Source organism: Tetrao urogallus (assembly GCF_951394365.1).
Source record: "Tetrao urogallus genome assembly, chromosome: 4".
Lineage (NCBI taxonomy): Eukaryota > Metazoa > Chordata > Aves > Galliformes > Phasianidae > Tetrao > Tetrao urogallus.
This window is the reverse complement of record NC_136817.1, coordinates 2,932,404-2,957,642: the sequence shown is the minus strand read 5'-3', so window position 1 is coordinate 2,957,642 and position 25,239 is coordinate 2,932,404. Positions and strand designations below refer to the sequence as shown.

Sequence of the window (25,239 nt, the reverse complement as noted above, 5' to 3'; positions counted from 1 at the left end):
TAAGATGGGAAGCTCTTGCACACAATTGGAGGAACTCACTTAGTACTCAAAAGAAACAAGTGTTTTGCACGAGGAGAAACCCTGCTCTGCTAAATCAGTGAAGTTAATATGAATTATTAAGTATGCATACCTATCAGAGCTGGTAGCAAAGCACTAAGCAGCATACAGAGAAATCTAATACCAATCAAAACCATTACAAATGCAGCAGTATTAACATGTAATTCAGCACATGAGTTTTTAAGTAAAACAGGTCTTGAAAAGAACTGTAATTATCCCCTTCACTCCTTTTTAAAAAGGAAACTGGAGTGGCAGACAGAAGAAAGCAATGCTTTATGGTAGCAGTCTAGTCCCACAGAAAACTTGGGGAAGAGTACCAGTGACTGATAGGTCATTGTTACTATATTATTTTGGTTCCAATCAAAGAGAGCAAAAGAGAAGTCAAAGTATTATTGACTATATGCATGTTTAAAAATAAACCTTTGCAAGTACGTATTTGAAGACGTCTGTGCGACTGAGAAGAAAAACTAAAATGACTCCGTGCAGTTTTTAAGCTATTTCAAGGAATTAGGTCCTCGTTTCCTCCCCAAAGACCAGCCTTTCAACATGAGCTGTTTTATTTTTTGCCCTGAGAGATATCCCTTAAAGCCTCAAAGGATGGCCACTCTACTACTATGCATTCAATTTCCTGCAAGCTGCCTCCATCTCCATCTTTAATATAGCCTAAGGTAATAAAAGAAATTAAAGCTGTAGGCTTTAATTGTTTCCCTGTCTTAAAGCGTATAGTGGCATAACTCAACTTTTATCTCCAGCACAACTGCCTCTGAGGCCCTTAAGGTACATGCTTTTGATTTCAGACCTCCCATTCCCCTATCACAGAATGGCCAGGGTTGGAAGGGACCTCAAGCATCATGAATCTCCATCCCCCTACTTCTCACTGAAGGAAAAAAAAAAAAGTCAGAGCTGCAAAGCAATTTGAAAATATTCAGTAGGTGGGCATTTGATTAAGTTTTCAGCAAAAATAAATAAAATAAAATGAAGTGGGATTTGCTTGAGTTCTGAGACAGCACTCCCCACAGTTCTGGAAGTGAGCCACTTGCTGTTCTTGGCACATGCTGGAAATTGCCCACTCTAGCAAAGTAGCAAGCTGGAGAATGGATTTTACACACACGTAACATCTACAGCCATGGCACTGATTAAAGAGTTATAGGCTCTTATTGATACAATATCTTCAAAGTATTGGACATAAATTGTTAGATTAAAAAATAAAGTAATCTTCCCACTCTCTAAGAAGCAATCTTTGGCATTGGGACAAAAATAACACCAAAAACATCAACAGCAAAAAAAAAAATTTAAAAAATCACTACCACACAAAAGTTTCTTGTATCCTTCTCTCATCGTGTCCCCCCTCCCCCCATTATATAAATGATGCTCAGCATCACAGTTTCAAGAGTGAAAAAACTGCACAAACTTCGACAGCCTGTAGACTGACATTCTAGCAATGTCCTTTTAGGTAAGGTCCGAAATCCCCTGGACTTAGAGGGCATTCAATTTTTGGTTCTATTTTTGAGAAAAACACTAAAAATATCTCAGTATCCACACAGCTACCACCAGCACATCATCCTTCAGAAGATACATTTTAACAATAAAGAATCATATACCTAATGCAGAGAAAGATCCACTTTAAGAACTTTTTCTGAAGCCAGATAAGAGCCCAAATCCCAACTCTCCAGGAGTTCCAGCTAAGCCCTTCTCACATGATAAGGCTCTCAAGGTTGTCATATTCTCTCCCTTTCTCACCCTCACTTCCCCCCTCATAGTTTGTTCCTCTCTACTAAATATGTGTTGGCTTGATAATTTTGTTCGATGGGGGATTTTTAAATTATTACTGAGAAAGGATTTCAAATCACTATATACAAAGCATTCAGAACTCAGCTGTAGACACTTCTGTGGGGCAGGATGATTAACAGGCAACCCAGAAACTCTATGCCTTACAAGATTATATAAGAAGTGTGTTCAGAAAAAGACCAAAACACACAGTGTGCCCAAGCTCAATGCCTTTCTGCTTGATTGTAAGCTTGCAATCTCCCATGCTGTTTGAAAATACTGCAGTCTTATAAAGACTGATCTACCACAGCAGATTATGAAGCACCACGCACAAGTTTTCACTACCAGGAGTATTCAGTCAGGAAGAGATGCTCTGTATGCAACACACTTCCAAAACATTCACTTATACACAACTGGGCAAAGTGGAGGAATATAGCAAGCATTCATAAGTGGCTATCAGGATGACGGTGTATAGTACAGCTAATAGAAACCTCTCATGTACTTCAGACTCTGAAGCCCACAAAAAAACAATAACAAATTAAAAATAATCAAAGAAACAAAATTATACAGTAGAGAACAAAAAAGGATCCTTACCTGGAGTTGTATTGAAGTCCAAGATGCGGTGATGAGACTGCAGTAGATCAGGATTACTGGATGACAGGGTTCCACTGACAGGTAAAGCAGGAGGAATGTGCCTTGTTTGCCTCAGTCCTACAATGCTGTCGTCCTGAGACTGGCCAATTCCAATGTCACTGCATCCAGAAAGAAACAAATGTTCAGAGCTTGGACTATAACAGAGGGATGCGAGGGTATCTGTAATACTACATTATCCAGACTCTCAGGAATTACTACTTATGAATCAACATTCTCCACAAGACAGGGATTGCTGTCTAGCTTTGTCAACAGCACCCAAACGTCCAATTGCCTCGATCAGATCAGCTTTTTCGTGCTGACAGAAGATTCCTATGCTTACCACTCAGCTCCGAGGAGCTGCAACTCTTGCCTTTCTTTAATGATTTTTTCATAGAGGCCAAGATCTGTGAAATGCTGGGTCTCAAAGGTCAGCAGCGTTAGAGATGGATCAGGGACAGAATTATCATACTACATGCTTACTGCATGTCGAGTTGAGAAGCTAGGCACTGAACTTTTCTATAAACACATAGCTGCGCATCCTTAGTAAAATATTGTGCGTGTAAAATGTTGAAATGCAGATGCTGTAGAGACTGAAAATGATTTAAAACTCAGCCATTATAGGAAAAGACTTTTAAAAAGATTAACACAACTAAATCTGTATCTACACACGTAAATAAAGCATAAATCAGAACTTCAATTTCATTGCAAAATGATGCCACTCAATGCCAAGCTACTAAATTAGATGACAGAACACAAATGGCCTTTTGTACCCCAACCTAGGGGCCCTCTGGTTTTTGTCTAGTTTTCTATCCATCCTCTGAAAGCCCACACAGAAGTAATTAAGGGCCTGATAATTATCCCTGTAGAGCTGTTACAGCATAAGCATCCTTTTGTGTGCACAGGAGGATACTTTGCCCAGTACTCTTGTAACACTTCCTTAAGTTCTATGAAGAGGGAAAGCACTCTGGGGAGCAAGGACGGTATCTGCACCATGTGAATTACATGCAGTCACTGCTTTGCAGAAGGCAACGTCACTTGAAAGCATCTGTGTATGTTTTTTGTTATTTTGAGGTGAGTTTTTGTTTGTCCTTTAAAAAGCAAGGCAGCCCAGCGTTACAAAAATACTTTACAAAGTGTCATGAGAGAAAAATACTCAAAACCAAAAAGGAGTTGCTGGATTCCCTCTGCCGTAAGATAAGCTGAATCTGAACATCTGTATTTCTGTACTGCCACATAAAGCACAAAATGCTGTGACAAGCAGTGATCTACACAGCACAACACCCTTATGCCAAGCCACAAATCAACTTTGCTAGTACTAAAAAGCATTCCCAGCAATCGAAGCTTGCTCTTTCAAGTAGGAGCCACTCTCTACACACAAAAAAAGCACACAAACAAACAAACAAGATGAACAAAATGCTTTCTGGCAATTATAGAAACTATGCAATGTAGTTCACAGAAGTGCTAACACTAGCTTTTCTCTAAATTCAGTCAAAGGAAGACAATGTGCCCCCCCCCCCCTTACATTAAGTAGATTCAGTTACATCACATATTCCTTTTTGGGTCTGTCAGTGTTATATAAGCTTTTCATGTTTTACTGCACCAATCCTGTGCGTCATAACCGAACTAGCTTCGCTAAAGTGGATCAACTGACAAACATCAGGCTTTAAAAAAAATCAGAGAAATGTTCCTAAACTTCTTCCATCTTCCCCCTAAGCGTTCATATACTAAACTGGAAAGAAGTTACTCCAGTTGACTCTATTTTTAAAACAAAGAACACTCCCCCAGTTCCGATTTCAAGTTACACAAACAAGAAATGAACCTCAGAAATTTCAGATATAAGTAACAGCACCAGAGGATTCCCAGGTCCCACGAAGACCAACTGCTCTCATCACTAGGCAAAATATTTCATTTTCTGGGTGAAAGGAAATCGTGCTTTTAAAGGAAAGCATTTATGTTACTTTCTGTAATGCTTGCTGTGCAGGGATAGCATTAACTGATAAATGACTTCCCTGCTGAATGTCAAATGTGGTAGAATGGGTAGAGGAATGGCAGAAGTGTCCAATACTTCTTGCTTCAGTGTAGCATGCTGATTATCCCACCAAAGGGCTGCAAATAGAGAAGGGGGGGGGGCTTCCTCCTAATATGGGGTGCTGCACTAGGGAGCAAGCATAGCTCTGTCAGAGCTGGAAGGGGGACAGTACTTAGTTCTTATTTGAAGGAAAACCACTGCTGGATGACAAGTGGTGTCAAGTGCTGCAACCGAGGTGCTTGAGTAGTGCCTACGAGAAGGAGGTTTCCTAGCAGCCACAGAGGAAATGGAACTGTTTGCTCAATTTGGGAAGTTACTCAACGTTATCAGAATGAAAAGCAAGACTGAAGGAATGTACTATCTCCTGATCAGAGTGATTTGTCTTTGATGCTGGCTTGACGTCTCACAAAACTGATAAGTTACCTCAGTTAAGACTGGTTTCATTAGGCTACATATGGAAAACACACGCTGTGTTCACTTTCAAGACAAGGTAGGTATCTTCACCTCATAAGCTGGCGAACTGAGTCATGAAGTCTTTAAATACCTACTCTAAAATAAGTAAATCAGCTTTTTCATCCTCTTTACTGCTGCTTTTAAAAACTCATGAGAATAAGTAAAGTCCCCTCCTATACGCAACACCAGACATAATCAGGAAGAACAAGATAGAAGTTTCTACAGAACGTGAAGAAAAGAACACAAACAAGCAAATCTACAGCTACACATCTCTATGTAGAACTGTGCAGGCAAACAGCAACAGGCAGGCAAAACGTCAAGAGGCTTTGCAGATAAATTGCTATATATAACACATGAAGTAAAGCTAGCAAAAGGAAAACAAAATAGGTCAAGTGGACTGGTGTTGTTTTGGTTTGTTGTTTTTTTTTTTTGTCTCTTACCCAAAGATATCCCTGAACAGAAAACATGCACAAACAAAACAAAACAAAGTGAAAACCAACAAGAGAATTTTATGTCAAAGCTACGAATCACGAGCAGTGCAAAAATCACATCAACAACATGCATGGCTCATCACGGGAAGAGACGTGTAACAAAACAAAAGAGATCATTCTGAAGACAAACAGCATAAAATGAGGATTTACATATGCTCCCCTACTGAAACCTACCCCCAGCAATTTTAGAAAAAAATCATTATTTGGATGTAATCTTTTTTATCTCTTTAACCTCTATATATCAGTAACATCCTATCTATCCCATTGCTGATGTTTCAGAAGAGTATTCTTTTTTGACAGTACTGGTCATTAGCAGGAAAAGAACCTAGATTTTTGGCAGCAGCATCTTAACGAATTTTGAAAAGATTTTTCTCAATAGCATGCAGAAAGGAAAACACAGGAGAAAACTTTTATTAGACTTCAGTTATCCTCTACCATTCAGTCTTGCTGTTCTCACGTTCCTCCCATTGATGGCACTCGTCAAGGACAAGTTCTAGGTTCCCATAAAAAACATATAAAACTAATTTTTTCCAACAATCTTCATCAGAACTCTCTCTCTAAAATATGCTTGGAGAAGAGAAGGTATCAAACAAAATATTTCGCTTTCATAAGAAACACTCACTTTTATCAAAGACCCCAAGTTTTAACCTCAGCCTCCTCTTGATGGCAGCGTGCTTAAATTCTTACAGACCACTGGATTGTGTACAGATAGAAATTCTTATCCCCCTCAGCAATTTGCAAGCAAATCTGCTTTGCAGAGTTATACAGAAATTAATTGCCTGGGGTGCTTCCAATTAACAGTCATCTCAACAGACAACTGTAAATAACAAAGTATGCCATTGCTGTACCTGTAAGAATTAAATACCTTCACACTGACACCACAAACTGCATTGTTAGGAGCCTATGGACGTGTGAATATTCCAACTAGTACTCCCCAGTATATTGAAGATATACAAATGTTTTGCATTAATAACTAAATAAAAGTTTCACAACAAATTGTAAGTATCACATGAAGTTAGTAATATGTAACACAAAGCAAATACTTAGAAGAAATCCAAAAACTCACTTGTATGGTTTCTGAGGCAGAATGCTGATTCGAGTCTTGTCAAGTATCTTCTTTAACTTATTTCTTCCCCCAACTGTGTTGGCTTTACTTTTCTTATTTACTTTCTCTAATCCTATTACCTGTTCCACATCAACAGCCAGATCTGGGATGGAATAACGGCTCGCCTTTTTAATATCACCAATTTTAGGCAAGTGAGGAGCACCGTTTCGTTTTTCCTCTGACAACCGTGTTAAAAGTTCTTTAAAAACTGTACAAGACAAAAGGAATGAAAAGAAGAACAAAAAACGTAAAAGAAAACACTGCACAGCTGACCAGTTCACTATTAATCTATAGCACCTTCTGTTACTTCAAATATTAACTGAATTTAGAGATAAGACTAAATAATTTACAGCTTTTTAAGAGGACACTGATTTACTGTAGTAAGAATCAGAAAAATCTGAAAATGAGCCCAGCATGAAAAAGAAATACACTAGATAATCATATTATTGCTTGGATGTTGTCAGCAGAAGAAATTTGGCTTTTCAGTCTAAAGATACGGACTTCTGTGGGATAACAGCATAGTAAAAAGAAAACAAATTAAAAAGAGAAATAGGCAAGAAAATTAGCAACTTTGAAGGGAAGTTTTAAACTGACGGCCAGCAATGAAAGCTCAGAGGTGGGCAATAATGAGCAACATCAAAAGTCAGAAATCAGAGGGGAAACTCACCAAATTGTTAAAAAAAATAAAAATAAAATGAGATGCTATGAAAATTGTCTGACCTCTTGGCTTTTGTGTCCATGTGCCAGATGTACAAGAACACCTGGAATCTTAGAAGGCTAACAGGCTGGGTTTAGCAAAAGTCAGAAGGCCAAACTTCATACTGTTCCCAAATTTCTCCCACATCACACTAGCAAACAGTCATCTACGAGGCAGAAATACCTGACGAATTTCTGAATCGTTTCTTCTACCCAGGTTTAAGTTTAACCAAAATGTCAACGTATTTAAATATATTTAAAAAACTGATATGACAATGAATCCAGATCAGTTTGAAACAAGACAGTACCTATAGATAAATAGAAAAAAATATCATATCTGATAATTTGATTCGTAATGGTCAAGAGAGTTATGAACCCACGTTAGAACAAACTGCAAGATTAACACTGGAGGTCAGATAAAAGGGATGCACAAATCTCTCCTAGGGAGCAAGAAGAGAAAGGTTTTTTAAGTATTTAGCCAGAGAGGTTGAGGATGCTCCTTGCCTGTAAGCATTCAAGACCAAGTTGGACAGGGCTGGAGCAACCTGGTCCAGAGGGAGGTGTCCCTGCCCACAGCAGGGGGGGCTGGAACTTGGTGATCTCAAAGGGCCCTTCCAACACAAAGCTGTCTATGATTCTATGATTCTGCTTTTCTGAACAAACAGAAAGCCACTGCTATGAGCCTAGCACAGAACATACAAAAAGTAACAACTCATGCACGGTCTTGTATATAGGACACTGATGTAAGAAGGACTTCAGTTATTTACATATCCTTGCAAAGAATAACTTGTCTGTACAGAAATAGTCCAATGAATTTTTTTTTAAGTGTGAGTAATTTTAATCTCAGGAAAAAGAGCAGCTCTCTGTATTTTAACAGCTTAGAAGTAGAATATCTTCAAAGAAAATCACCATAAAGAAGGAAGATATTTTAAGAAAGGGCATGAGTAAGAAAAAAAGAATATTCAACCCAAGAGTTTGAGCTAGCACAGATTTCGAGAAGATAAACTAAGAAATAGGAGCTTATGTTGGCCAATTGGTACTTGCTGCAGAAGGCTATGTTAAATAAACAACAGGAATCTCTCTCAAAAGTGAAGAAAATCAAAAGCAAAGAAAGCAGACATCGTTTCTCCGGTATTTTCTGTGAAATTGATGATTAAAAGTAAGGAATTGTAGAAGAAATGGGAAAAAAAATGGTAAGCAGCTAAGAATGAGAATTCAAAGCGAGGTTTTACTCCACTGTATCCATTTTTGCCCTTAATAATCTTCTCCTCCAGCAGCACACAAGAAATTACCAGGTAATCTTAACAGCTTCAAATATGACTAAAAGAAAAGCGAAGCAAAATTCGTAACAGTATTGTAGAAAAGGAGCTGGGGGCTAGAGAGAGGGCTTAAATAACACGCAGGAAAATGCCAGTAAGAAATAGGAATCTCCTTTGGAAAATTATTGATAGGAATATTGCATGCAATACAGCTGTCTCGAGACACTACTGTGATGCCATTTCAGTATTAGGAGTGGATTCAAAACTTAGAAAGCACTACTTAAGAAATTGGGTTTAGCCTTAAGACTAAAGCAACGCACACAACTAAAAAAATCCAGAGATACTTTTGCAAACAATTTGCAGAGAAACAAGCATGTACAGCTAAAGAAGCACATACAGCTACATTAATAAATGCTTTATTATAAATAATTGAAATGTTAGAATCATGATTGGAAAGGAAAAGGAAAAGCCCCAGGATATAGATTTCACAAATAACTTTTGGAAATAGACTATGCATATTTAACCATCAATTAATTAGTGCAGTGGCATCCTGTGGAAATATTCTGCCCTACTTATTTACAGTGAAGAACATCATCATGGAAGAAATACTTAGGGAACACATCACTAAATCATATAAACAATCTAAGTACCTACTGGGGAAAAAAGAAAAAAAATATCAAGTAAAATGCACAAGATCTATTTCTTACGATAGTAACAGAGGTCCTGAGTTGCTTAAAGACTCCTTCAGGACTGTTTTGGTACTTGTTAGAAAGAGAAATGGAGGGAACAGACTTGGGGGATAGCGAGATTGTTATTGCCCATCTGACTAAAGTTTTTATTAATCTTTCTGTACTCATCTTACAGCACAAAACGAGGAAGTATGCAAAAGTACAGATTAAGATCACTGCCAAAAAAAGGCTTTTTTATTGAGACAAAGCTAAATCTTGCAAGTGCCAATGTGTTTCATAAATTCAAGCTAAATGGCCACTGCGGTTCCTGCCTCTTAACCCAAACATAAGCACTTCTGAGAGTTAAGTGACCTCAAAGAAGCTTATTTGTAAATTTTCCTCTGCCATTTTGAATTCAGATGCTTTAGGACACACAAAGCTCCTGTTCCAATTCTTCCCACCTTAGAAGTATTTCAAGTAATTATTTTAAACCATTTCCAAATGTCTTCTGCGCAAAATGAAAAACTTCATCTAGATTAGAAGAAAAACCGCATGCGAACTTACCAAATAAATTGGTTTTCACAGTGATAGACAGATGAGTGTTATTTCTAAGGATTTCCATGGCTTTTGACAGCTGAACATTTTCGAAGTTCTGACCATTCACTTCCAATATCTAAAAAGACAAAGAAATTAGCAATATTTTAATTTAGTGCAGAGAATGGAAGAAAAAAAAAAGGAAAAAAACCCCACATTTAAAATACATACCTGATCTCCACGTTTCAGGCCTGCTTCTGTAGCTTTACTACCAAAATCTACACTGTCAACAAAGATTCCAAACCCCTTTTCTGACCCTCCCAGTAAGATAAAAGGCAAAGGGGCTTCTCGAGATGGCTTTGTTAAGGTTATCAATCTTCTTTTCGCTTTAGCGGCACAAGCGATATTTAACAGCCTCAAATGTCCACCCATTTTCTACAAAAAAAGAAGAGCACAGCGAGTTATATATAAAAACAGCCTATTCCTTGCTATCTCAAACTGTTAGAAAACAAACTTCTTACCTCCCTCTCCAAATTGTTCTCAAATTCTTCCAGAAATCGAGTCATAGCAGGATCTCCTTCAAAATCATTGAAGTGATTGTTCACCCACAACAATACTACCCGTGTAACCTGAAAATTAATTCAACTAATTACCAAACAGTACTATTGCTCAGTTCTTTAAAAAAACAAACAAACAAAAAAAAAACACCTGCTTCTTACAGCTTCTGAAAGTTTTCATCAGGATGAATGAGTGTTATATACCCTAACTTCACTGATATGCAACCATTCACCAGGAGGAAAGAATGAAGCAGAAAAATTGCTTGAGTTGTTATTACTGAATAAAGGGAAGGGAATAGAGGATAGACACGTATAAGGCATTGACACAGATCAGTTTCTGACTTACATCAACCATTTCCTGTCTGCATATATTTCAAAACCTGCTTAACTCTTCAAGCACGTGATCGTGAAGTTTCTGATGTTTTCCTTAAACTGGCTCTTGAAACTCACAAAACTTGATATAAGCCACCATTAACGCCATTAGGCAATTGCCTGTGTAAAAGAGCTATTGTACATTTACAGAAGCAAGAAAAAGGAGCTACTGTGAGGAGCAGGAAAGAGGTCTTAACAGTGAATAGATGCAATTTTCTTCCTTACATTCAATCTCCCAGCTTACACCTCCTCTCTCTTCATCCTTACTCTCCCCATTCAACTGTGATTATCAAGTTCAAATGGATATTAGCTCGTACTTTACAATTTGTTGGGAAAAAATAGGGATGCTATCTGTCAATCAATATTACTAAAAGTAAAGCTAAAAAAACAAGAGCTTTTTTTTTTTTTAAATGCTGTTTTTTTAAATGTAGGCTTCCACTGCAAAATTTGATCTTAGTGCATGATTTGACCTAGAAGATCAGCAGCTCTTGTCCTCACAAAATGCAAGATTTCTGATGCTTAGAATTAAAATTCATTCACACCATTCTAAAGAGACTCCTGAATCAAAAATGGTTGTGCCACTCAGAGATCTCAGAAACACAGTATTGTGTTATGATGGGAAGGCAACTCAGGAGGGAAAAGAACTAAAGAATTCAAAAACCAAAGCTTAGAACAGAACCTCATACAAATTCTAATTGCAAAGCTAACCACTGTCAGTTCTTTGTCTGTGCACAAAATATAAACCCCTGCAGTTTCTTGTGCTAAAGATCTGAGACAAAGCATCCAAAAGCAAACCTCAGCACCCTCATGGGAGCCGTACCGTTTGTATTTACTCTGTTTCCAAGCGGGTTCCCTTTTACGCTGAAAATGAAGTGAATTGAGAAGAATTGTTCAAGTTCTCAACCAAACTAATCAAGTGTTTTAGAGAGACTGGATACTAAAAGGGATTAATTACACACTATCTGTTCTACAGCCTCAGAAAATAGGCGAGGGATGGCATTTCTGACATATTTGAGATTTTTCCTTCTTTAAAACAGAAGACGAACTTCTTTTTTGTTAAGCATCCGTGCCATTTTTCATTAATGCAGATCACACTGGAAGACACAGATGACGTTTAGATAAATTTGGAGCAGCCACAAATTTTTAAAATCATCTGGGAAGTTGTGAGCCACGTAATGTATTTTAAATCACTGCAGTGAAAGCTTCAACATCAATACTGCTTTCAAAGTTGGGACTGAGTGCTGTACTCAGCAGACACAGCACTGAAGCGGTTTGAGCAGCGACTTCCAGAATAACGTCATCACTAACATTGGTACCAGCAGAGTAATGCTATGTAAAAAAAAGAAAGATTAAAGCTTTAAAATCAAGTACCCTGATACTGGACAAAACCATAAGAAAGGCTAGATCTCAAATACCCCAGACTGACTACCAAGTACTGATGGTACTCATGGTGTTTTACTCATTCACTTGCCTCTCCTCACCCTCTGCCAGCTCCCAATAGAAAACAGCCAAAATCCTCCAGATCTTGTTTGCCACTTATTTTTGCTCTTCCCAAGCTATTGTCTTTCCTGCACTTGAACCAAGCAGCCTTTTTGTCAGCGCTGCTCAATGTCAGAGGGCTGGTTCTTGAGATGGCAGAACAAAGAGCTGCTCTGTTTCCAGTGCTGACAGCAACTACACTTGCTTATGTTCTTAGAGGCTGAGAGGATTATCCATAGGAGGACAGGAAAAATAAGTTTAAAGATGAACCCTGGTATTAGAGCTCTGAAGCTCTAGCAAGTCTGTGCTAAACAATATTAGCTGCAGCTTTCCAGTGTACATAGCAATCAGATTTTCACAGGAACAGCTAGTACTTCCCTGAAGCAAAGCCTAACCTTCTGCCAAGAGAGGCACAGACACAAAGATACACTAGTCAAAGAAATATCTGGGTTTAAATACAAGTCGAATAGCAAACTTTTCTTTAACCTTTTTGATATTATTTCCTTGGTTTCAAATCTTAAAAAAAATTGTGCATTTTCCAACTAGTGTTTTACATTTGAAAAATGTATAAAGCTGTAAATAAAGCATTACAGTGTGAAGCACAATTTGGCCTCAATAGACATTGTGTGGCTATCAGTGTGCCATAGTTGGATAGACAGGATGCTCTTCCATCATGGTAGTCTTGTCCTGGGAAGGAGCTGTTTGACTGCTGGTTTTTTTTCCTAATACTGTGCAAGGCTCAGCAGATTTCTGACAATGGCTATACTTTCTACAGTCTTTATGTAAGAACAAATTATCACCAAGTGTTTGCCAAGATGTATTAACTAGTATTATAACAGAAAACACAGGACTTCATTTTATGCTCAGATTTCCAGGCACTACAGAACTCCATTGAACAATATTAAATAAATATGCTAATTATTAGGAAAAAAAGCTTTTCTTGTACTAGCAGCACTTGTATTTTGCTGTAGAAACAAAGAATGTAAAAGACAGCTTATGCATGTTGAACACTGTCATTCTTACTCTTACCCATGCAGTTTGGCATTAAAATACTTCACCGGCTATTTATATCTTATTCAGCTTAGTCACCCAAATTATTCAGTTATTCAGTTATATATACTTATTCAGTTTAGTCACTTTTTGTTACTAATGGCTTATTTTCTTATATATACAATTAAAGGTACATAAACTTTAACCTTATCCCTGAGGCTGGGGTCATTGAACCACTCCAACAACTTTTTCCCCACTTCCATTGGGCTGGAAAGAAAGGTCCGATATGTCAACAGGAAGTCTTCTATAAATGTTGGGTCTACCACAGAGTGTTCTTCCACCAAATGCATTGTTAACCTCTCCGCTGTTCCCTATAGAGAAATTAAACCTTAATTATTAAAACATATTTTCAACAAATGAAAATTTCTTTTCTTGTAGCATACTGAAGATGAATTATGCTAGAAAGAGCAGTACTGTTGCTACTGACCGATGAGATAAATGTCACAGTTTAACCATTGTTATAAGAAATGTTAAAAAAAAAATTCTGTAATTATGTTTTAGAAAAATCACTTAGTTAATCATGTGCATAACATTTTAAAGATAAAAAAATAGAATTTTACATCTTTCAATTTCAAATACACAGTTTTATAATACATATCTCAACTAACCTTGAGCCTTACTTTCTGATCACAGAATGGCCAGGGTTGGAAGGGACCTCAAGGAAGATGAATCTCCAACCCCCTGCCACAGGCAGGGCCACCAACCTCCACGTTTAATACCAGCGCAGGCTGCCCAGGGCCCCATCCAACCTGGCCTTGAACACCTCCAGGGATGGATGGGGCATCCACAGCCTCTCTGGGCAGCTGTTCCAGCACCTCACCACTCTCTCTCTAAAGAACTTCTCCCTGACATCCAACCTCAATCTCCCCTCCCTCAACTTCAAACCATTTCCCCTTGTCTTGCTGTTATCTACCCTTTCAAAGAGTTGATTCCCCTCCTGTTTGTAGGCTCCCTTTAGGTACTGAAGGCTGCAATGACGTCACCCCGTAACCTTCTTTTCTCCAGGCTGAACAAGCCCAGCTCCCTCAGCCTGTCTTTGCAGTGGAGGTGCTCCAGCCCTCTGATCATCCTTGTGGCTCCTCTGCACCCTCTCTCCAACAGCTCCCTGTCTTTCTTGCACTGGGGGCTCCAGACCTGGACACAGCACTGCAGATGGGGCCTCACAAGAGCAGAGCAGAAGGGGACAATCACCTCCCTGTCCCTGCTGGCCACCCCTCTTCTGATGGAGCCCAGGATCCCCTTTGCTTTCTGAGCTGCAAGAGCGCACTGCTGGCTCACATTAAGCTTTTCATCCACCAGGACCCCCAGGTCCTTCTCTGCAGGGCTGCTCTCAAGGACCACTCCTTCCAGTCTGTATGGATGCCTGGGATTCCTCTGGCCCAAGTCCAAAACCTTGTCCTTTGCTGTGTTGAACTTCACTAGATTCACCTGGGCCCACCTCTCAAGTCTGTTGAGGTCCCTCTGAATGGCACTCCTTCCTATCTCTGCCAAGTACAGAGGTTTATAAACACAGACCTTTGCAAGACTTTCCCCCCTTTCTGCTCTTACCTTGATGACAATGTGACCTTTTCTTGTTCCAGTGCGATCAAGCTCTCTGTGCTCCTTAACCATCACAATCTCTCCTTCCTCTTCTACCTTCTGCATGTTCTTTTCCACTTGATTGAGGATGCGGCAATAATCTTGCTGAGCTATACAAACAAACTGGAAAGAATCATCACGCACCAGTATTAAAAGGTAAAGTCTTAAAAAAAACCCCAAACATTTAGACTTACGATGCAAATACTCCATCATCAAAAAGGCAGTTGTTCAAACTGCAGTCAGCCAGATTTGTCTTATCAGCAGTTCAGCTGTAATAAGCAGATGAATACACAGTACTTCCAAAACAATCTTGCAATTAGAGGAGCCCATTGATCAGAGCAAGATGAATTAGCATTACCAGCCATTTTTGTTCAGCAGCTACAACTGCCCTGCTTCTAGAGATGAAGCTCAGCATCCTACAGCTGATATTGTGCCCTTTTGTGTGCTATTTAAAAGGGTAAAAGAGATTGAAAGAAAAACTTTGCTTCTGTTTGTGTACGTGTGTGTGTGTGTGTGTGTGTGTGTTTATTACTATTCCAATTATTTTCATTTATTGTTAAAGAAGTCAACCATCAAGAAAATTAACATTTATTCTTTTTCATGAAAGCAACCAGGTAAACATATCAATTCTGGACCAGAGCATACTGCAGGAAAAGAAAAGAAAGCTCTATGATCATCTGCTCAGCCAATACTTAGCACTAGATATTTTAAGAATACTCCAGCACCTACACTATCTAAATGCAACCACTCACTACAACTTGTAAAAAAATACATATGCATTACAACTTTTTTTTTTTTAAATATTTGAGATTAAACTGTCTTCTTAAATAACCCTAGGCCACCAACAGAAAGGAAATTACAGTGTTTGTCTTATTTGACAAGTTGCAAAATCGTTGTGTATGATGGTTTTGGCATGAGATTCCCAGGTAGAATTTCTCTCTCACTCTTCATAACCAATCAACATAACGTTTCTGTTTCCAGTAGTTACCAGGAGCTGAAACAGAGCTCCTACAATCTGGATTGCTTGCAGAACACTATTCTAACAAGATGCCAATTCTGTGCTTATTCGAAGTTAGATGGACAACCTAAACCAGGTGATTTCATTAGCATATTTTCACCTATTTCAAAGGGCATCTCATGAAAGCTAATTAGCCATCAAAAGCAACAAAAATGCTTAATTTACCTCCATTAAGTCAGCAAACACTATGTGTCCAGATTGAGCTGGTTATTTTACGCTACAAGAAGTGCACCTTACTACTGACTGCTTGTGTTACAGCAAATGCCAAGACATTTTCCTTCAAAGGCCAGGCTGGCTGACACTAAAATATCTACTCTTAAAACCAGAAGACAGAGAGATGTATTCCTCTAAGATTCAGTAGCTGAGTCCAGTGAGGAAGAATGGCTATTATCTACAGAAGTAAAAGAGCCTTTAATGTGTAATGGACCTTGACATTCCACTAAAAGAATGAAACTGAAAAGCAAGGATATACGCAATGGAAAAGAAAAGTGAAGCAATGGATATATGCAGCAGGCTGCTGGGCCTTAAGCTCTAGAGAAAGCACATAAACCTCATCATTCAAAACCCTATCATCCCTATCCGGATGAAGAGAATTCAATTTCCTGGACCATGCATACAAACACAGGAGCCATATTTCTCCAGTACTGCACTGGTTATGCACTGCAGATCTTATGCATACGCTCAAATTTAAAATAAGGCTGTGTCTGGTTGTATTACTTCTTTGGTTTTGCTTGTACAATTACACACTCTACCTGGCAGTCATCCACTTTGGTTCTCATCACTCCTTTCATATATTCCTTTTCCATGGTAGGGGAAACTCCAAAACTGTTTCCCATGCACAGTATCTCTGTTCTTCCATCAGGATACGTCACTTCCACAGATCCATTCAGAATGACTGACCAGGAATCCAGCTACAAAGTAAATGTTGGAAGATCAAATCACTTGACATTGTAATATCACACAATACAGTTACAATCCCTAGGCTTTTTTCCTGCCCAAAGGAACAGTCTTTTCTTCTGCATCTATTAACAAGATGTATATACTAGGCTTTAAAACACTGAAATATACTTCCAAAAATCAGCTCTAAGAAGCAAGAAGCATTGCGTGTGTTATGAAGACCATTTTCTTAAACTTTTATTGAACAAGGAACACTGCATATGTACTTACAAAAAGCTTGTTAGGGCAGATCAAGAAGAGGCAGCTTTTACCTGCTTAACATTACTTTAATTTTATTTAATTTTAATTTTTTTAAGTCAAAAAACAGGACCTTAACACTGCATAATCTGGGATGTCTGGTATAACAGGAGAGTCAAAAGTAACGCCCACTGACCTCTTCCCCATCATTCAGTACAATGGTTCCTGCTCTCTCCACAACTGCAAACACCATTACAGCACAGAGCTCTCTCCTCACTGACATTGTCATGTTGGCAAAAGCAGGCAACTGATGCATGAATTCCAGTAGTTGTTCTGAAGGAGAAAAAGCCCACTGAGTCACGCATGTCAAAACAACAAAGCACAGCAAAGATGGTTCTTCAGAAAGATGCCTAAGGCTACTTAAGCTAAAATGCTGCACAATCGTTTCTGTATACTAATAAATCATATACAGAGGCCTGTTGTAATTATTGAGTATTTTGTAGGCATAGACTAGCTGGCCATATCGTCAGTAGAGACCCTGCAAAGTTAAAGTCAGCACAGTGGAAGAATTGTAATGTAATCAAAAGCTTTGAATACAGCCAGTGAAGCTAATTCTCCATTCAGCCAGACCAACAACTCCATTAAAACTAAGACAGGCTTATATGAAATGCATTAAAATATTGAGAGAGGAAATTTCACAAAATTGAGCAAGTTCCTTGCAAGTTCATTCCTTCTGCGTCCAGTCTAGACTTAACAGTAATTTGTACATGGTTGTAACTTGAAATGTTCAAAAGATCCCTTAGGATGGACTGGATAGAACAGGATTAGTGTTGTTCTGTCTTCTGTGTATACTGGAGTTCCGCTTGTACTCAGTTACGAGCTTCTCCCATGTTTTGATTTTTCACACAGCTCATAGCTAGATGGAGCTCATTTTTCTCCTTCATAGAGAGTGATTATATGCCCTAAACACGAGATGTTTTTGCATTTATTTTTATCTATGTGTACTGGAAATAGTCCATCCTTTTCCTAAAGTTTTATTTATGCATAATCCTATGATGGCTGAGGCTGGCAGGGGCTGCCATGTCCATCAGTCCCAGCCCCAGCTGCAGCAGGGCCACCCTTAGCAGCTGCCCAGACCCGTGTCCAGGCAGCTTTGGGAGATCTCCAAGGAAGAAGGGACTCCACAGCCTCTTTGGGCAGCCTGTGCCACGGCTCCAGCACCTGCACGGTACAGAAGTGCTGCCTGGTGTTCAGACAGCACCCCTTATGTTTTGCTTTGTGCCCATTGCCTGTTGGCCTGGCACTGGGTATTGCTGAAAGGAGCTCAGTTCTGTACTCTTTGCACCCTCCCTTCAGGTATTTGTATGTGTAGAAGAGATCACCCTGAGACTTCTTTCCTCCAGGATGAACAGTTCCAGCTCTCTCAGCCTTTCCTCATATGAGAGATGTTCTAGCCCCTTAATTATCTCATAATCAAACTTAATCATCATTTAGTTATACTCCGATTAAAGAAAAAAAATAAAAAACAAAACCCGAGCCAGTAAAACAAATTCAATCAGAAATGGTAATTACTATAATTCTAGTTATGCATTGCTTTGCTTTCAAGATATTAGTCTGTACATTAACATAGCAAATTAGTTTTAGTAGATTCACATTTACGTGAAAGGTCTTACGCCTCCTTATGCTTAACAAATAAAAGCAAAAATACTTACTTCATAAAGTCCTGATATCTATTAGAAATAGAACAATGAAACACAGAAGGCCAGCACTGATTGTTTTCACCCGTCCATGTGTATTTTCTGCACCTTTGGCTGTACTCATTCACTGTTCTGTATGAGTCAACTAATAATACGAATAACCAACTAATAATAAGAATAAACACTAATCTTACCAACTACAAAAGCCAAAAACTAAAATCCTCACATTTCAAAGGTACGCTTTTTGGTGAAGTCAAAATAGATTTGATAGCGTTTTACTACACTGTAATACTTACCAATGTCATCATCTGTCCTGTCTATTGGGTCCTTCTCCAAGCAATCTCTGACAATATCTCTACTCATCAAAGGATCTGATGCCCTTTCAATGTCTTCTTCATCATCATCATCCTCAGAATCCACTGCTGTCTCTGGCAACCCACTGAGATCCATATCACCAGCCTCACTTTCTGTAGCCTAAATTCAAGTACAAACATTTTTTTTTAAAGTATTCAAATATGTTTGACGCTGCTCCCGTTTCCCACTTAGTCTACAGACATCAATTCTATCTGATCTCTCAACTGATTTTTATATATACATATTTTTTATTATTTCTTTTCAAAAGAAATCAACCCCAAAACAATGTTTAAACAGCTTTCAACATATTTTAATCAGTCATACATAAACAGGATTCAACATACATTCTTCGCTTAGTATGTCCTGGGGGAACTGAAAGCAATTTATCCCAAGAAATTGTTCCTCAAAATAGACAAAAAATAGATTACAAAAATACAACCAAAACAGTTAACTTAAAACATTTTATGTTCCTGCCCCAACATTAAATTTGCACACATCTGTGAATGCAATCTACGAATGAGAAAGTTTTAAGCTATGGCTTGACAAAGCCAAGTTCTTCAGATGCTGTATGAATGCAAAAAATGCCTCTTTGTCTTTAAAAATACTACATGGGACAAACACAGATACCAAAGCCTGTTTCAATGCTGTGATTTACATTTAAAAACAAAACAAAATATAGGTTGCCCTTTAAACACAGACAAAGTAAGCCAAATTATGAAATTATATTTGTTTTTCAATAGAGTTCTTCCACATTTATGCCTGACAAGGCATGGCTGACTTTTGTTACTTTAATGACATGGCACACAATCTCCTTGCAAGTGATGGCGCATGGCTGGAGGGGGATCAGACCAACCAGCAATGCTCCTGAACACTTCAACCCTACAACATAACAACCCACGTTTGCAGCAAGCTTTCACACTATCATCTGCTAACGTGAAAATCATCACAGCAGCACCTAGGCCATATTCACATTATTCTTACTATGCTTTTAAAAGGAGAAGAAAAACAATGCTGAGCATTCCTGAAACAGGATAAAGAAGCCTGTTTTTGGCATATAAAGGAATCACAAGAATGCAACACTGCTAGCAATGCTTTCATTAGCAGTCTTGCTGTGCTTAGCATCAACACTCCCTATGATACATTTGAAGCAGTTGCTCCAACTACTCTTACAAAACACATTTCATCAAAAAAGACTGGTGGAAAAATTAGCCATGATGAGTCAGTAGACTCACAGCTTATGACACGGATCTGTCAGAATAAATCCCCAGCTGTGACAATTCCAGAGACGGTGTGACTAATTCACATGTTGGTTTGGCAAATCCTCCCTTTACTAATGAGTGCCACTCTTACCTGCTCAGAATAAACTTTCTCAAAAGCAGGATGGAAAGCTGAATACAAAATTAAGCTTAGTCACACAGCGCTAACATACCAGAGGTACTCTGGAATCCAAGAAAATTCCACATATTGTATTAAAAAACAAAAACAAAACTTGACTGCCCACTTTCAGTTTATTGCTTTAAAATCGAAGCCCTAAGAAAAAAAAGGATGTCATATTAAAAAAACAAAACAAAGACAAATTAAATGGAACTTGGTATTCAGAAAATAGCTTAAACATCGTAACTAAAGGATACAAGTATTTCCTGAGGGATGATCACATCTTACAGAGCTAATTAAATCCTTCTCGCAACGAGTCATTGACAGAAGCAGGAACAGCTGCTTTATCATTCAGATATTTAATACTTATCAATAAGTACAAATCCTTGAAACTCAGAATTGAATACAGCAATTCACAGAGAGCAGCAGTAAAATGTAAGACATCTCACCATGCAAGAGGGAGATGCACTTCTTCAAGAATCATGTAGTTATCACACAAAAGTCAGCCAAGGAAGAATATGCAGCCTCTGCATGGAGGCACCACGCATTTGCTGTAGAAAACAGTGAAGAACCTCTTCCCACAAATACACCTTCCCAGTTCACATAGGCAAAAGTTTTGCATGAGTTTCGTTGCGTTATGTAGAATAATTGGATATGCCTTCATGTTAGAAGCACACATCCATGTATCTACTCCAAATAAATTAGGTGCTTAAGGCTTAATAACATTAAATATAACATCAAGTGTTCAGTATCCTCTTAACTGCCACACTGAACCTCATCTCAATCTAGTTCCACTTTTTTACTCCACCATGAGTTAGAAAATGCCATGTCTGCATAGGAACTCTTAGTTATGGAAATAACAGCCATACATTTGTGTAAGACTAAAGGAAAATTAATGAGCTCCATTGGGGATAGGGGCTTCTTCATACCAAGAGAAAATCCAGGAAACAAGATGCATATCCTGCAGAGTTTATCCTATGCTCAGTGGTGAGGCTTAAGGATTTCCAAGACATTTTTCACAAGGATGAAATACACCTCAGCACGCTATATGCTGTCACAGATACATGTTGTGTCCTTTACTCTCATGCACTCTTTTTACATTTACGTATGAAAAATTGGTTGCAGCTTAAATTCAAGAGAATGTCTCTCCAAAATCGCAATACCAGTAGCGATGAAAATTTTCTGCACGGTTGAAAAGATGTCACAACAAATTTGCTGAAGCTTCCAAAGGAATCATGCAACAGTGACAGCCTGGGATTTCTTTTGTCACATCACCAACAAGAAACTCAGGAGGCTGAGATTCTCAACCTTGAGGCGAAGTGTTATTTCACTTACAATGCATGAAGAGACCACCTATTTCTAAGCTGTGCCTATTAAGACTAATAATGAAGTAATACAAAAATGCTTGCTTCAGTCGCTGCGTCCGAGACCAAAGTAAGTTCTGAATTTAAGTGGTAAAAGTTAATTAAGTAAATAAAGTAAAATGATGACAGAAATATGAAAAGTAAAAGCGCACTAAGTTTTCCTCAGATAGCCTCTTGAATGATTTTTGTAGGGAAAAATGTAAATAAAAAGACTGCTATTCTCATTTGGCCCAACTTGGCAGACTGGAGAATGAAGACCTTGTTGGTTTTGTTCGACTGCGAGGCAAGTGATTAAATCCAACTTTTTCTGGAGGTAACATGAACATAAGATGAGAAGGGATGGACAACATGAACCACTAAGGAAGATGACTGCTTTTACAGTCTCCTTCTCCAACTGATTTGGGTATCTGTCAAGGAACAGGTGAGAAGAGGTCAAGGGGACATGTGCTCATTCAACAGATCTGTTTCTATACAATCAATCAGCTCTCAGGGTTAACTACTTCCTTGCTCAATGCCTGCACACACACCAAACACACACTCTTTACTTTGGTAAAGAAAGAACAGAACAGTTCAGTTCAAGAGAATCATCCTGGAGGTGTTCATGGCCAGGCTGGTGGGTTTTTGAGAAAACTGGTCTATCAGAAGGTGTCCCAGAACCACGGGCAATATTCAAGATGAGGCAACACCAACCCCAGATGTAGTGGGGTCCTCTTGTGACTGTGGCTGTGACGTGTTTAATGCACACTTAAGGGGAAAGAGAATGGAGAAATTTTCCACTTTTTAAGGTGAAAAGAAATACATCTATTTTGAAGAATGAATGCCCCTCCGTGACAGAAAAATGGAGAATATGTAAATGTGCAAGAAAAAAACAGTGGAGAAAAATCAAGACTGCCATTGTGCAGATCAAAAGTAGGTTCATCTATGCTGTATTTCTAGTTAATAAAGGAAACAGACAAGCCTCATTCAAAAATATCTCACTGGTTTTTTTTTAATCATTGTCATTATCACAGTCAAAGGGCTAAAAACGATGTATGTTTATTAGCATACATGTGAAACGATGGATGTTTATTAAGTGAAAAGTGAAACGATGAATGTTTATTAGCAAAAATATTCCTTTTTTATTTTTCAGTGTATAAACTGCAAAACACTAAGGATGCTGACACTACAATATCAATAAACTGCTATGAAATTCAACCCCTACAACTAATTGTAATATGAAATTGTGTGTTATAAAATTATTATAATACACATCGCAATCAATTTTAACTACTGCAAAAATACAAATCTTACACAACTTCAAGGTTGTCCAATTATTTTCTTACAACTGCACTGCCAAGAGGGCAAGGGGCCATGAAAATCCTACACAGACCTTGCTTCAAAGAGGACCCGTATCAGACTCATGGGAAAACAAAGCTGACATCTTGACAATATCCTAGTGCTACAGGCATCCTGGGAGGGTCGTGGAAAGGATGTTGCCCACTTCCTTTACTGCTGGGAGAGTTTGGGACAGATGGGAGGGCACTTAGGGCCAACGGGAAGCCCCCAGTATAAGGACAGGATAAGGTAAAGAAAGGCTGACGAAGGAAAGACCTCCAACAACACAATGCCTTCCTGAGAGAGAGAGGGGAAGCCACACATTCACAGGCTTAAATCACACTCTCTGAGCAGGATCATCAGCTGGTGATGAACATGTCAGGGATAGGAAGCATTTAAAAAGCATATAGGAAGAGATACATGACTAAACAGGAGAAGCTGCAACTAACACAAGGCAAAAGCAAAGTATTGTTCTTGGACAACACCAGTCTGCACACAAGCTACCAACACTCTGCATCCCCTTCCTCTGCAGCCACATTACAGTCACTCTTTGAGTCTGATTTCTTAAAATAAAATTTCCAGCGTTTAATTGCCTTACTGATGGGCACCTGAAATGTATTTTTAGACTTAGGTGAGCCAAAGACAAAGGATTACTTGTTTTATTTTGGTAAATAATTCTTATCTTAAAAAGAAGTTCTTTCATGTGCAACATTTGACAAACAAATTTAGTTACAGCATTAATATTTAAAAGGAAATGATCTCAGCTCAACACTGAAAGCATCTACAGATTCAGCTTCATGATTTATTTAAAAAAAAAAAGTCTGAAGAGGCCATGAATGTATTTTTATTGCTGTTCTTCAAACTATAGGGCTAAAGTACATGTTCTAACATAAAATATTCCACAATAAATGCTCATAGTACTTGATGCCTGCAGGGACGTAGGTTATTTTAATAAATTCTTGGGCACTGTGTGAATGTACAGATTACAATAAATCTGTGCCAAGAATTTTTTAAATGAGGAATTAACTGAAGATTAAAATTGACAAAATCAGAAAATATTTTTAAGCACGTGACAAAGTGTCCTCTTTCTAATTAGACTTTAAATTATTTTTTGTATATATTGTAATAGTAAATATTCTCCATGTAAATACTTTAAAAAAAAAAAATAATCAGTAGCTCTCTCTACCATCCTGAAGACTCCATTTTTGTAAACAAAACTTACTACAGGAGTCATGTATTAAATTGGTGACTACAAGAAGCAGTGTTTCTCTCATGTTTCTCCACAGTACAGCTTTTTGATAGATCAGTTTAAATTAAATTTTATTCGCCTTTTCAGAAATTGCTATGGTTTCCTATTAGAGGATGTGGCAAGAGCTAAAAATATCAAAAGAAGGATCTAGACTTCCTCAAATTATTTTACCTAATTTTTGTTTTAATTTATATTCATAACAAGCATGTGCACCTCAAACATTCTAGACACCCTTCGGATACGTTTCACGTTAAATGCCTCAAAACTCAGGCTACTCCAAACGAAGAGCACAGGACTTTGAGCCTCCCCCCAGCAGAGTAACAACCTGAAATCTCACCACTCCTAGCACTGGTTTTCCAAAGGGTGGAGAAATGGGATTCATCCCTCAAGTCAGATTCTTCTCACTGAGAATGTTTTCTTTTAAGTATGTTTCAGAGCACGAAGCCAATCCATATCAGAACGGATACATCATTCAGAAAAATACTTTACAACATTCCAAATCTTTAATTTTGAAATTCTGATCTAGCTTTTAACCATAATGCCAGCTCAGGGCACTTCTTGTCAGCAGATCTCAAAGTCGTATTGAAGTAGCAGCAAAAATCACAGCAGATGTTCTGCAAATGGCAAAATAGATGCTCAGAAAAGGTGAGGCTGGCATCAGAACCAGAGCTCCTTTGTTGCTTTAAGTCCCACCAAAAAGCCCTGCAGAAGTGCTGCATTGATCTTCGAACTGAAGTTGAGGACATGTCCTCTCCAAAAAAAAATCACAAAATGCAAACAAAATTCACAAAGTGGAATCCTGAAACATTGCAAAGCACTATTTATCCCCACACTGCTGACTTGAAGGTGACAAACTAAGGGAATACATGTCACCGTGCAACACGTTACCTGCCGAGTTTTGCAACATCATATTAAGTGTTAGATAAAATCTTGAAATTATGCTGATTCAAACCAAAATTTGTCTTTTGAGATCTGTTAGACATCTGTTAATCTTGTTCTTCAGACAA

At 38.3% G+C, this 25,239-nt stretch overlaps 1 protein-coding gene across 5 annotated transcripts in view; it reads right to left on the bottom strand.

The window, feature by feature from the left end:
• The window catches only part of RAPGEF2 (Rap guanine nucleotide exchange factor 2), a gene marked incomplete at both ends in the record, with an annotated part of 169,078 nt that overhangs the window by 17,106 nt on the left and 126,733 nt on the right, over positions 1–25,239 (bottom strand). For all 5 annotated transcript variants that reach the window (XM_079535011.1, XM_079535012.1, XM_079535013.1 and 2 more), the window contains 10 exons: positions 2,419–2,576; positions 6,497–6,743; positions 9,723–9,831; positions 9,924–10,127; positions 10,214–10,321; positions 13,297–13,461; positions 14,699–14,851; positions 16,499–16,657; positions 17,077–17,213; positions 18,874–19,051. In XM_079535011.1, coding sequence (XP_079391137.1) covers positions 2,419–2,576; positions 6,497–6,743; positions 9,723–9,831; positions 9,924–10,127; positions 10,214–10,321; positions 13,297–13,461; positions 14,699–14,851; positions 16,499–16,657; positions 17,077–17,213; positions 18,874–19,051 — 1,618 coding nt within the window. The remainder of the gene's footprint in view (positions 1–2,418; positions 2,577–6,496; positions 6,744–9,722; positions 9,832–9,923; positions 10,128–10,213; positions 10,322–13,296; positions 13,462–14,698; positions 14,852–16,498; positions 16,658–17,076; positions 17,214–18,873; positions 19,052–25,239) is intronic.